The 14,458-nt window shown below is 47.2% G+C and overlaps 1 protein-coding gene across 2 annotated transcripts in view; it reads right to left on the bottom strand.

Moving 5' to 3' along the window:
• COL22A1 (collagen type XXII alpha 1 chain) overlaps positions 1-14,458 on the bottom strand; it is a 316,179-nt gene that overhangs the window by 157,742 nt on the left and 143,979 nt on the right. For both annotated transcript variants that reach the window (XM_040433114.1, XM_040433115.1), the window contains exons 21-23: positions 14,310-14,363; positions 4,396-4,449; positions 3,018-3,071 (exon numbers count right to left, since the gene is read on the bottom strand). In XM_040433114.1, coding sequence (XP_040289048.1) covers positions 3,018-3,071; positions 4,396-4,449; positions 14,310-14,363 — 162 coding nt within the window. The remainder of the gene's footprint in view (positions 1-3,017; positions 3,072-4,395; positions 4,450-14,309; positions 14,364-14,458) is intronic.

Here is a 14,458-nt window from a genome sequence, read left to right as displayed (position 1 = left end):
CATAGGAGCAGTATTATAGTAGTTATATTCTTGTACATAGGAGGCAGTATTATAGTAGTTATATTCTTGTACATAGGAGCAGTATTATAGTAGTTATATTCTTGTACATAGGAGCAGTATTATAGTAGTTATATTCCTGTACATAGGAGCAGTATTATAGTAGTTATATTCTTGTACATAGGAGCAGCATTATAGTAGTTATATTCTTGTACATAGGAGCAGTATTATAGTAGTTATATTCTTGTACATAGGAGGCAGTATTATAGTAGTTATATTCTTGTACATAGGAGCAGTATTATAGTAGTTAAATTATTGTATATAGGGGGTAGTATAATAATAGACATATTTTTGTACATTAGGGTCAGTATTCGTTGGTGGTTTGTATGTTATTGTTGTCATATCATAGGGGTTAGTATTTTTATATTGCATTTGAATTGTGCAAGACTCGAAGGGGTAGAAGTGCTGGTATGAGCATTCTGTACCTTCGTCTTACATAGGCTCTGCTCAGTTGTACAAGTGTGTGGATTACAGGTAATAGACTGTAAATGTGATCTGTACTCCACATGTTCGGACGGCATTTGCAGAGTAGTGTTTCTGCACCTTTGTGTTTTTTTTTTCCAAAGTTCTTGAATTCCTTTAACTACTGAACTTGGCCGAATTTACTTTTTTGTTCCCAATATCAGATATGATTTGTCTTAAAACATTTTAAAAATGTCAGCTCTGTTCGGTGATGCAGGACCGTAGCGATGGCCGTATTGATCTCCAAATGTATGCAAATAGTCTGCACAGCGAGTGATCATTCTCTGGTTCGTGTCCAAGTTCCTCAGTGTTTCTTTGCCAATTGAACTAATCACAGAGATAATTCTCATTATCTTCTAAATGTTAGATAGATAATTGAAAAATTAAGCAGATTAACGTTTCGTTCTCCTCATTGTCCCTTTCAGTCTAGAACAGATGCGGACATCTTGAGTAATATTCTGCGGATTCTGCATCTTATCTGTGGTGATGTCACCGGCTGTGATGTCAGAGCTTTAGAACGATCTCACCGAGTGACATCAGTACAGTGAACGGTACACGTCACGTTGGAGCTCTTTTTCTGTCTGTGGCGGGAAAGTATTCGGGCCTATATTCAATCAATCGATCGGGCTCTCTTTTCTCCGTAGGTGCCATTGGAGTCCCCATTTGGCTGATAGCTGGTGGTTCTTCTTTTCTTTGGCGGTATATTATTGTAGACTATGCTTTTCTACGCACATACACACAGTAAAACATATAGCACGTATACCCTTCCATGATCCAGGAAGCTGAGATTTGGGGAGCTGTTTGTTGGGAGGAACCATTTTGGTTTTCTTGGATTGAGCCTGATGATCCGCTCATGTAGGGGGCACTAGTGATCACTTCTGGCAAAAATATGTGAAGATCTGGGAGTTTTTTTGGGGGGGGTGTTTTTGTGGTACAACGGATAAGGATCTACATGTTGGTGAAGAACGGTCTATAAATGGGTCAACCTTGAGTCCACCCTGCAGGCACTAGAAAAAGGTCTCCATAATGTTCCCTCCATGCTACAGACTGCACAGGGACCACTAACCCATCTCCACAGTGTGAAAACCCCGTCAAACAGCGCTTCATATCTCAGCTTCCTAGAGATGTGGTAATATTTATTGTGGTTTTAGCTTAGTTAGGGCTCGTTCACACAAACCTTTTTTGCGCTCCGTATACGGGCCGTTTATTGAGTTCCGTATATGAAACCATTCATTTCAATGGGTCCGCAAAAAAAAACGGAATGTACTCCGTGAGCATTCCGTTTCCGTATGTCCGCAATTCCGTTCTGCTAGATTTTGAGTCGTGTCCTATTCTTGTCCGCAAATCACGTTTCGTGGCTCCTTTCAAGTCAATGGGTCCGCAAAAAAAACGGAACACATACGGAAATGCATCCGTATGTCTTCCGTATCCGTTCCGTTTTTTTGCGGAACCATCTATTGAAAATGTTATGACCAGCCCAATTTTTTCTATGTAATTACTGTATACTGTATAGGCCATACGGAAAAACGGAACCGAAATGGAAACACAACGGAAACAAAAAACTAAACAACGGATCCGGAAAAAACGGCCCGCAAAACACTGAAAAAGCCATACGGTCGTGTGAAAGAGGCCTTAGGGTCCATTCACAATTCCACAAGTGTTTTGCGGGTCGCAAATTCCGGATCTACAAAACACGGACACCGGCCATGTGCGTTCCATATTTTGCGGATCGCACATGGCCGGCACTATAATAGAAGCGCCTATTCTTGTCCGTGGCTGCGGACAAAAGTAGGACATACTCTATACATTTTTGCAGGGGCGCGGAACGGAACTACGGATGCGGACGGCACACTGTGTGCCGTCCGCATTTTTTGCGGCCCCGTTGAAATGAATGGGTCCGCAGCCCATGCGGACGTGTGAACGGACCCTTATCCGGTAAGTGGAAGCTTTACAATGGTAACATATCTAGGCTTATCTTTCACATCTGCGTTGCGCTGTCCGGTTTTGAGATCCGGCACAGGCTCTCAAAACCGCAGCACAACGCTTCCGTTTTGCCCCCCATTCATTGTCAATGGCGACAAACTGAACAAAAGGGAACGGGGTGCGCCAGAATGCATTCCGTTCCGGTTTGTTGCGTTCCCATGCCGGACACAAAACCGCTGCAAGAGAAATTGAACCAAAAACCATGTAAGTCAATGGGTGTCAGAAATGAAAAAAACGGATCCGGCGCCCATTCACTTACGGTGGCTTTAGTGCCGGATCCGGTTTCTTCATTTTTGATATAATACAACCGGATCCGTTCTGAACAGATGCGGCCGATTGTATCATCATAACAGAAGCGTTTTGCTGTGGTTTTGAGATCCCGTGCCGGATCTCAAAACCGGATGGCAAAAACTTGACCCCTAATGGGCCGGGGGTGAGGATATTTGACTGATTATTTGGGAGAGTCGACTATGTGATGTAAGCTTAGTCATTAACATAAAAGAGGATGGACGTACCTGGAGGCCTGGAGGTCCTGGTGGTCCGGCAGATCCTGGTGGCCCAGGGGGTCCCTGAAATAAAAGCATATGGTAGGTCGTATTGTTACAAAGTAAACCTATGACATATTCCAGTTAAGTAATATTTCCGTTTGGCCATACATTCGGATGTACAATGCACTGTTGTGCTAGATGCTAGGTGTAATATCTAGCTCACCACACGGGGGAGCACTGCTGCCATTACTGGGTTATTATTGCAGCCCTTATAACCACCACTAGGGGGGGCCCTCTACATATGGATTAATAGGGCTATTACTGGAATTGAAGAGGTTGTGCCATCATGACAAGATCCCTTATCCACAGGATTACTTTGGATCCCCAAAGATCACAAGAGTGGGATTCTGTATCCCCAGTTTGCATGGAGCTGCGGTCATGCATACTACCACTCCATTCACTGTCAATGGGACAGCAGAAGCAATTCACTGCTGGGCCCTCTTTTACTATGGAGCTACATCCTGAAAAACTCTTTTAGCGCAGGAAGTAATTGTGCTTCTAGAGTTTTCACCCAGATATGCAGTTATTAAAGTGAATATTACATAATTATCTTCAGTTGAAAATAATAATAATAATAAAATAATAATAATCAAGATTTAATAATCAAAAGATTATGCAAAGATAGGGGTTTGGGTTAGGTAGCAATTGGAAGGGGTGTAGGTTTTATTTTTCAGCACTAGAGGGAGCACAAGTACATGATTTGATTTGCAAATAGAAATTTAAAAGACTCCTATCTAACTTTTTTTTTTCTGTTTACATCCCTCTTCATGGCTTGTAAAATCTCTCTCTCTCTCTCTCTGTCTCTCTCTCTCTATATCTCTCTCTCTCTCTCTCTCTTTCTTTCTCTCTCTCTCTCTCTTTCTCTCTTTCTCTCTCTCTCTCTCTCTCTCTCTCTGTCTCTCTCTCTCTATATCTCTCTCTCTCTCTCTTTCTTTCTTTCTCTCTCTCTCTCTTTCTCTCTTTCTCTCTCTCTCTCTCTCTCTCTCTCTCTCTCTCTATATCTCTCTCTCTCTCTCTCTCTGTCTCTCTCTCTCTATATCTCTCTCTCTCTCTCTCTCTCTCTCTCTCCCTCCATGCCTGGAAGGACTCCTGGAGGGATGCTTGTGCTGTGCTTAGCGGTCTGATGTCAGATGTCTCCCCTCTTCAGCTTTCACTCCCCTCTCACAGCATCCAGTCTCAGACACAGAAAAATATAGAACTGCATCTGCATCCCCCTCCTCCCTCTCCTCTCTTCTTCTATTCAACTCTATGCAGATTTTTGGTTGGGCTAAAGAATTACGGGACGGTTACATATTCTGCTATAATACCTATATAACACGTTAAGATGGTGTGACTATACACTCACCTCAGGCCCCGAGATGCCATCTACTCCAGGTAAACCATCCTCACCTTTTTCTCCCTGTGGAAAAAAATTCAATCTATAAAACTTTCAGAGTAAGGGTGAAAGCAGTGAAATTTCTAAACATAACTTAGTCACCATCATTCCCCGCCGTAGGGCTCATGCACACGAACATATTTTCCTTCCGTGTCTGTTCGTTTTTTTTTGCGGACCGTATGCGGAACCATTTATTTCAATGGGTCTGCAAAAAAAACGGAAGTTACTCCATGTGCATTCCGTTTCCGTATGTCCATTCTGCATATAGAATATGTCCTATTATTGTCCGCATTCCGGACAAGGATAGGACTGTTCCGTTCCACAAAATACGAAATACACACAGACGTCATCCGTATTTTTTGCGGATCTGTGTTTTGCGGACGGTAAAATCCATATGGTCGTCTGCATGAGCCCCTTAAACATATTTTTGCCATGTAGAAAACAAATGATGCCTCGATGATTCGGGATAATAAATATTTTTTCGGCACTAGAAGTTTAGCCCCTCTGACGTGCCATAAATGCGAACATCGCTTCCTGAACCGCCGGCCGACTCCTTGTAACGTACAGATGGGAGAAAATTACCGTCTCGCATCGTATTTGTGCTAAAGATCCTCGTTAGGAGGGCAGTCATATATCCCGTAATAACACTCATTACCGCAGTGCCAAAAAGCAGGCGAAGGCTCAATGAAGTGGCACGCACCATTAACAGCCGTCAGATCAGCCACAGCGTAAATATGACTTAGTGAGCGGAAAACGCGCAAGGAAAATAAAAGTGACTACAAAAACGTCCAAGACAAGAGGCTGCATTCGGTTTCCACTCGAATAGCTGCAGTGAAATTCGTTCATCTGTTAAGCGCCGGGCGTTCCATGAAAGCGAGTCGTAATTAGTGAAGATGTTTCTGTTGATACAAGGCATTAATGAACACATGACCTGAGGGTAATTAGTGCATGTTCCTGGAGGGTGATGGATACCGTGCAGTGGTGCACCAAATGTCACTGCAACTCTAAATGCAATTCCTTTGCAATACAATGACAGCTCAAGTGGCCCTATAGGGGGCATCTGTAATAGTATGGGGGCACCTCTGGCTTCAACAAAAGGACATTTGTGGCTAGAATTGGAAAGTAAGGCCAACGATGGGTTATCGGTGGCTGGAAGACATCTATAGCAGGCACAGTGAAATTCTAGCCACAAATGTCCTGTTGTTGAAGCCAGAGGTGCCCCCATACTATTACAGATGCCCCCTATAGGGCCACTTGATCTGTCTATGCTGGTACCATGTGGCAGGCAGTATGTAGGACATCTGTGGCAGGCCAGTGGCGCACACATACTTGAGGAGGGCATACCTAGTGGATCCATACTCTGCCCCCAGCGCCCTTCCTGAATTTGAAATTGTTATTATTTTAATCATGCAAGTCAAACCGAGTGTGAGTTGCCATTCCCGTGTTAACACATGCTCTGTATTTATTTGGGGTCTGGTTTATTTAGGTGGCCTTGTCTCAGATCTGAATTCATAGGACTCTGATCTGAGGTCTAGAGGTTTGATGCCTCCACCCTTCTAGATTTTATTTCTGGGAGGAGAACATCAGGGCAGAGTCAGCAGAGCCCGAGGAGAAGAGCTGTCAGCATGACAGCTAATCAAAAGAGCCCGAGAAGAAGAGCCACCAGAGTGGCAGCCAGTCAACAGAGCCAGAAGATGAGAAGAGCAGCCAGCATGGCAGACACTCAGCAGAACCTGAAGATGAGAAGAGCAGCCAGCTTGGCAGACACTCAGCAGAACCTGAAGATGAGAAGAGCAGCCAGCATGGCAGCCGGTCTGCAGAGCCTGAAGATGAAAAGAGCAGCCAGCATGGCAGCCATTCAGCAGAGCTTGAAGAGGAGAAGAGCAGTCAGCATGGCAGACAATCAGCAGAAAATAAAGATGAGAAGAGCAGCCAGCGGGGCAGATACTCAGCAGAACCTGAATATGAGAAGAGCAGCGAGCATGGCAGCCGGTCTGCAGAGCCTGAAGATGAGAAGAGCAGCCAGCATGGCAGCCAGTCAGCAGAGCCTGAAGATGAGAAGAGCAGCCAGCATGGCAGCCGGTCAGCAGAGCCTGAAGATGAGAAGAGCAGCCAGCTGGCAGCCAGTTAGCAGAGCTTGAAGAGGAGAAGAGCAGACAGTTTGGCAGCTGGTCAACAGAGACTGAGTCGAAGAGCTGCTCATGTGTCTGCCGGTCAGCAAAACCTGAAGATGAAAAGAGCCACCAGTTAATCAGAAGAGCCCAAGGAGAAGAACCTCCATCGTGGAAGCCAGTTAGCAGAGCCTTAAGATAAGAGCTGTCAATATGGCATCTGTCAGCAGAGCCTGAGGAGAAGAGCCAAAAGCATGACAGCTGAATAGAAGAGCCGTCAGCATGGCAGACGGTCAGCAAAGCCTGAAGAGGAGAAGAGCTGCCAGTGATTGGGGCCATCAGCTAAGCAGCCATATATCTAGCCCAAAGAGGGGAAGACGACAGTATGGCAGCTTGTCAGCAGGGCCTAAAAAGTAGAAGAACCGCTAGCGCTGACCAAGTACAAAGGTAAATAGCCTGATGCTGGCCAGTTCAGTACTGTGCACCCACATCTCTCCTTCTCACCCTCCAAGCAGAGGAGGTGGAGGGACTATGGCTATGGGCATTGGCAATCAATTTGGACAAAGAGGGACTGGAAATCTACTGGTAGGAGCAAGTAGTTCATGTAACCCTGTTTATAACTACAATTTCTTGGTTAAGCTGTAGCCTTTCAGTAACTATCTCCTTTTGTCCAAGGCATGTAAAATATCCCAAGACAATTTGCCTTTTTTTTGCCGTTCTTCACTGATTGCCTGAAAAGATGCTAATCGATCCAGCTAGCATGTCAATGAGCTTGGCCAGCTTCCTTAATTTGCCCTGGCAGCATATAAAACAACAGAGAAGCAGAGGGTGAGGGTAGCGGGGGCGGCATTTGTAGTCTGAGTTTCTTCTTTCAAGGAGAACAAGTAAAATGAGAGGCCCTGAGGCAGCTTCTCAGAAGGGTTCACTAATGTATTAAAGAAGAAGTTCACTCATATAAAAAAAACTTATATGTATACTGCATGATCTGAACAAAAGTAGCTGCATCACTCCTTCTAGGGTAAACGGAGGACTGAAAAACTCAAAAATGCTTCAGTGGACGGCAGCCTCCAGTCCCTTCTCTGATCCCACAGTAACTCCATTGATATCCAAAGGATAGGACCCCCTCATGTATTCATTGAGGTTATTGCTACTCATGTATGTTGATGACTGTGGCACAATATGGGTCATCACCATGTGGTTAACCCGCTGGCGTAACTATAGGGGCCGCAGCGGTCGCAGTTGCGACCGGGCCCCTAAGCCAGGGGGGCCCAGAGGGTAGTGGTAATGTACTTCTAAAGGGAATACTATTGAGTGCTTCCATAATAGAAGCACTCACTAGTCTGCAGGAGGAGGGGAGGAGGGGAAGAGAAGCGCTGTGAGCGCTGTACAGTACTTACCCCTCCTCCTGCTCGCTCTTTTCAGGGCCGGCGCTGCTGTGTCTTGGCTGCCTGCAGCGTCGGCGCTGCAGGAAGTCAGGTGACTGCAGCGCGGGCAGTGAGAAGAGAAGACAGCCATGACAAGGAGAGTGGCGGCAGGAGAGGTAAGTTACTTTATTATTTTACAGTCTGATCTGAGGTCTGATATGGAGGTATAATGGGGGGTCTGGAGAGGTCTCACTGGGGGTCTGGAGAGGTCTAATGGGGGTCTGGAGTGGTCTATGGGGGTCTGGAGTGGTCTAATGGGGGGGTTTGGAGGTTTGACAGGGGTGTCTGTAGAGGTCTCACTGGGGGGTCTGGAGAGGTCTAATGGGGGTCTGGAGTGGTCTATGGGGGTCTGGAGGTCATACTGGGGGGGTCTGTAGGTCTGACTGGGGGGTCTGGAGTGGTCTAATGGGGGGGGTCTGGAGGTTTAACAGGGGGGTCTGGAGGTTTAACAGGGGGGTCTGGAGAGGTCTGACTTGGGGGTCTGGAGAGGTCTGACTGGGGGGTCTGAAGAGGTCTGACTGGGGGGTCTGGAGAGGTCTGACTGGGGGTCTGGAGAGGTATGGCTGGGGGTCTGGAGGTCTAATGGGGGTCTGATTGGGGGTCCAAAGGTCTAATAGGGGTTTGATTGGGGGTCTGTAGGTCTAATGGGGGTCTTATTCGGGGTCTAGAGGTCTAATGGGGGTCAGATATGGGGGTCTGGAGGTCTAATGGGGGTCAGATATGGGGGTCTGGAGGTCTAGTCGGAGTCTGGAGGTCTAATGGGGTTCTATAGGTCTGATATGGGGGTCTGATATTGGGGACTGGAGGTCTAATAGGGGTCTTATATGGGAGTCTGGAGGTCTAATGGTCTAATTGGGGTCTTATATGAGGTCTGATATTGGGTCGGGGTCTGATCTGAGGTCTAAAGACTGGGGTCTTATATGGGGTCTGACATAGAGGTATAAGGGGGGTTTGGTCTGAGATTGGGGGATCTCATTTAGGGTTTTATATGGGGGTCTGATCTGAAAGGAAGGGGGGATTTTATTGTAGTAGCGCATGATATAAAGGGGTGTTTTCTGTGTGGTACCAGTATTTTCAGGGTAACTGTTTCTGATGGAAAGTATTGGGGAGCACAGTGGACACAGTATTGGGGGTGGCAGGATGGGGTGTTGAGAAGGTTAGGAGGATGATGGAAAAATAGGAAGGTAAGATGTCTGTTAAACGCTGCAGAGACGAGGCACGGCTGAAAGAAGTCACCATGGCGGTCTGGTCTGACAGGATAAGAAGAGGAAAGAGAATGTCTACATCAGAGAAGATGTCACTGGATGTAAGAGGTACATATGTGGGGCTGTATGACCCTGTATGTTCTGTAGCGCTGTATGTAATTGTGACGGACTGAACCATCACTGGGGCTGCTGGAGAGGCCTGAGGGCTAGCCTCCTTCCTACGGACTATGGACCTAGAACTATGAAGATCCCCCCTTCCCCCTCAGTCTCTTGAGGTTACAAGGAACTATTAACCCTGATTTATGTGTGGAGTATTATAGACCATATAGTTCCTATTGCCCATTAAAGGTGCAGGGGTGAACCCAGCAACACCAAAAGGGTTAACTCTGCACTGAGGGTCCCAAGGAATGTGTTAGTTCATTTGTCCCTTTGTTCTATTGGGTTAGTGATGGGATTAAGTAGCCGACTCCGGTGTAGAGGAGTAGATCGCCCTCTGATACACTCAGGAGATAATCCCATCGCATGTGTCTCCTCTCTCCCTATTCTTTCATTAAGACACTGGGGAGGGGATGTCTGTTTGCATGCTGTTCATGTTTGATTAAGTTATGTTGTTAGACCACTTGAACTGTATATGTACACTGAGTTAGCTATTGTCTTAGTTAACTGTATCACAGGCAGAGGGGGTGCGCCTCTGGAATTGTATAAATAGTGAGTGCTGACTGGCATTAAAGTGTCCTGTTCTACACTTCATGAAGTCTGGGCTCATGTTTGGGGGATTGGAGAACTACACTCTGGGGATTGCTATAATCATACTCTCCAGAGTATAATCCCTAGCTCTTGTAAGAGCTGTTCCTGTTCCTGTTTTGCTCTGGACTAAGGAGAGGTTCACCCACTGAAAGCAGGAGCCCGGCCTTGGGTCCAGGGTGGGTGGAGTACGGCGAAACCCCAAACCAAGCTGCGGCAGTTCATGGGGTTTGCGAGGGGTTATGGTGTCGAGTGCGGTGCTGATGGTCCATGGCGAGCACTAGGAGCATCGTTCGACGGAGGCACCCAGTCGGGGGGGGGGGGGGGCAGGTGATCTGTCACATTGGTGGCAGCAGTGGGATTGCTTCCTAGTGCGAGGAACAGCACCTTAGGGACATCGGTAATGTGTGGATTTATAATTAGGGCAACGCTAGTACTCGTACAGAGCCCCTGGCTACAGCAGCATGGAATCAGCTAGTTCTTGGACAGCGTTCCATGATGAAGAGGAGGATCACCCGGATTATAGGGATGCAGTCTGGAAAGGCTTATGGCACGAGGCCCTGGAGGACGTGCAGCGTCAGTGGGGCAAGAGTCTCCCCAGTGAGGAGCAGAGGTTTCAGATGCGATTGAAGCTAAGAATTCCTCTACTGGGAGGGCAGCCCCGGAAGGGGTGGGTGTCGGAGCACGAGACCGTGGTATGGCAGGAGACCTGGCTGGATGATGCATACCGGGCACTATAGGAGGACCCACAGTCGGCAGGTGGAGATGGGACCGAGGTCTCTCTACTGGTCCTGCAGGGATGTTGGGCAGATGGCCCAGATCCCCGGCGGCAGTGTGTTATAAAGGGAGAAGAGACAACCGGTCTCTTTCCCCAGCGGCAGCCCATGTCACAGAGAGAGGAGACTGTTGGTCCCTCATCTCAGCAGCAAGCATCACTGGGAGTGGAGATGGTCGCTACCCAGCAGCAGAGGGCGTTCCAAGGAGAAGAGGTAGCCGACCTCTCTCCCCAGCGGCAGTGTGGTTACCCAGTAGATGATATGGATGGCATCACTCTCCTGCAGAAGAGTCAAGCTTTCACGGCCTATGATGTACGCCGTGACACTTTTGCCACGCTTGCTGTTGCCAGAGGCAACATATTGCTGTTTTGGCATGTTGTGGCAGTGTCACGGGTTTTGCTGTGTGCGCTGTGAATTGCTGGCCACGCATGCTGTTGTCTGCGGCAACCTGCTGCCTTTTGCCTGTGTATGCAATACCCCTTTAAGTAGTGTCTCCCTGCTGTGTGGTGTGTGTGGGGTTAATACTCTGGCTGGAGCAAAGTGGTGAGTTGGGTGTGGTCTCAGGTCTCCTTATATACTCTGGCTTGGAGACTGAGATCAGTTTGGCGAGCAAGGGGTTAATCTTCTAGCTAGTGGGGATTATGGTGTGTCCTGGGTGTGGCCACAAGCTTGTTATATACCTGTGGCTTGCTGGCTGGGTGCAGTTGTACTTCAGCTGTGGTTGGTGCTGGAGCTCTGCTCCAGTCCAGGGTGTTCCATCTGTCCAGTGAGGGCCACCCTTGTGGTCATCAATGTCATCCCGGTGTCTCCTTCCCTTCCTGTCCCTATTTGTATGGAGTGGGTTATGTTCAGGATGTTTGTATGTCTAGTTTGGTGTTACATGTCTGGTGGTGTTTGGTGTCATGTTTACTAGATATTCCCCTGTCTCATGTTTATTGGAGCTGTGGTTGTCCTGGGTTCCTGTGTGGTTTGTGGTGTGTGCTGTGTCCTTTAATGTTGGTGTGGACAGCAGCACTAGTGCACAGGTTCCAGTCAGTGTGTCTGTGGCAGGTAAGTGTGTTATTGGCTTCGCTTACCTGCCATCCTTATATCTGTATGTGTTCCCCTCTCCTTGCAGCCTGGCCTCAGATAGAGACTCCTGTTCCTCCATTACTGGGATGAACAGGTCCTCTTTTCCCTGCTCCTTGGTGAGAAATTACCAGGGCGACTTAGGGTCTCTAGGAATCCAGAGTATGAGTCGTCCTACCATCGGGGTCCACTCATACGGTGAGGAGTCAGGGAGAGGATTAGGGACGCTGTAGGAGGTGACCTGCTCCCGTATTACTCCTTTTGGCCAGGCTGATACCCTTTTTACCCTTTGACACCGCATGGTGGGGGGTTTCCCCCACTCCCCACCGTGACACAAGCGAACCAACTGCGGTGGTTCATGTGGTTTGCAGTGGTTATGGTGTCGAGTGCGGTGCTGATGGTCCTTGGCGAGCACTAGGAGCATCGTTCGATGGAGGCAGTCGGGGTGGCAGGCGATCTGTCAAAGTAATGTTTTCCAAGTATGTCTTTAAAGGAGTTGTCCGTTTTTTTTTTTTTTTTTTTTTGAGTGCTGCCTTCTCTGGTCTGTTTACCTGCTCATCATTGCAAATGCTACGGCAAGCAGGTGAACAGAACAGTGAAAGCAGCTCTCATATGAGTGCTGCCCTCTCTTAAAACAGCTGATCGTCGAGGGTGCCGGAGGACCCTGGCTGATCTGATATTGGTGACCTATCCTGAGGATAGGTCATCAGTAGTAAAAAGAGGACAACCCCTTTAATAGTAGGACTTGAGGGAAGGGGGGAGGGCATTTTAATATTTGCCTTGGGCAGAATAAAAGCTAGGTGCACCAGCGCTGAGCGAAGGGGCGCCAAAGCTGAACTCTTGCACCAGGGCACATGAGCCTTTAGCTACGCCACTAGTTTTACCTATCGTCACTTGCCGACTGTTTTTTTTTTTGGGCGTGTAGTTGTTATTGTCCTTTATTAGTGTTTTACTTCTCAACTCAGGTCCGTTTTTGGTGGTTCTCTAGGGCATTTGGCCATGCACAACCAATATGGCACTGGGAAAAGTCCAGTCGCTGATGCCATGATTGGTGGAGACTTACAAGGTGAATGGTCTATAAATATGTGAACATGCATGGGGTGCATTCCTCATCTGGACCTTGTGCCAGGAATTCTATATTAAGGGACAGCCTTCCCATGAAACAGTTGGTTGGGCATCACATAGTCTCCTGTATTAGGAGCTGGAAAGTCCAGTTGTGTGTTGCAGTGGTGACTGTAAAGAGCTGGTGCAATGGGCGTCTCAACTCAACAGATAACCTTCCTGGCTGCGGAACTGAGAAGCTTTGGGGAACAACTCTGGTTTCTTGTGTAGATCTTAAAGGGAATCTGGGCTTAGGTTTGAGGACAGCATAAACTGTTGACCCAGACCCAGATTCAAATGAAGGGTAAAACTTTAGTTTGTTCAGTTGCTTTCTGTGGTGGGGAGCTCCAATGGGACCAGAGCACTGGATTCCTGATGTTTATGAGCTACAGCTCCTCCTGCAGATGATTGACATGATTTCTTCCTATATTTTGTGTAGGGAGAAAGCTGCCAATCTGCATCTGATCAGGGCAGCCGGGAGCTCGTGAATGTGAGGGCTCTGGAGAGCAATCATTACATTAAGTGGACTCCATCCTACTGGAGCTACTCCATTCTACTCCAAATCAGGGTCTCTGTAACTGTAAGAGATATAAAAAAAATAGGCACCCCATAAGAATAAACTAATATCTCTATAATTTCTAGCTTCAACAATCCACGAGTATGACTGTATTATATTAAATTCATGACATTGCTATTAACCACCAGTAGATGGCAGCAGAGCGAAAGCTTGAATAGCAGAGCTACAAACAGCAAAGGGGAACTGAATAACTCAGATCTTGGTTTATGGGAGGACAGGATTTACTGCTACATTTCCTGTATCCCCATATACTGAAGGTCATGTGTTTGTTCATTCCAGAACATGTTCAATAAAATCCCTTCTGTCTTCACCCTGCCCGCTCCCTTCGCACATTGGAATTATTGACCATACTTTCAGCATACGTGCAACATAACCAGTTTAAAACTGGTGAAAGATACCCTTTAAGAGGCCGATACAAATAGTCCCTGGGAGCACCATAAGGAGGTACAAGCTTTGCCAAGATGGTCACCATTGTGAAAGGACTTTTCTATGAACTGCTCCCTCTATGGCAGGGATGTCAAACTCGTGGCCCTCCAGCTGTTGCAAAACTACAACTCCCATCATGCCTGGGCATACTACAGCTATCAGGGAATGCTGGGAGTTGTAGTTTTGCAACAGCTGGAGGGCCATGAGTTTGACATCCATGCTCTATGGAGAAGACTGTGTATATCAAACTGGTTGGCTGGACCTAACTTAGGAGGCTGTGGTGTACACGCCGTGTCCAACAGTAAGTTCTTGTTGCTTCACCATTTCTAGTTGGGCCTCATCTACATCAGGCGTGAGGGCCCTGCTCAATCCCCGGCCATGACATGAGACATGTAGACATCACATAAATATTTCATAGTCTACTAGGAACCTCACATATGAGTTGTACTCACCCTTTGTCCTAAAAGTCCAGGAAGACCAGGGCTGCCTTTGGGTCCCTCAGACCCCTGAAAGGAGAATAAAAAAAAAAAATTCAGTTAATTAGACATGTATTTCTGCAGCAGAAATCCAAGGCTGACCTTTGTATCTCTGCCACGCATGT

This window comes from Bufo bufo, chromosome 5 (assembly GCF_905171765.1).
Source record: "Bufo bufo chromosome 5, aBufBuf1.1, whole genome shotgun sequence".
Taxonomy (NCBI): Eukaryota; Metazoa; Chordata; class Amphibia; order Anura; family Bufonidae; genus Bufo; species Bufo bufo.
The sequence above is the reverse complement of the archived record's forward strand: the minus strand, read 5'-3'. Positions and strand labels throughout refer to the sequence as shown.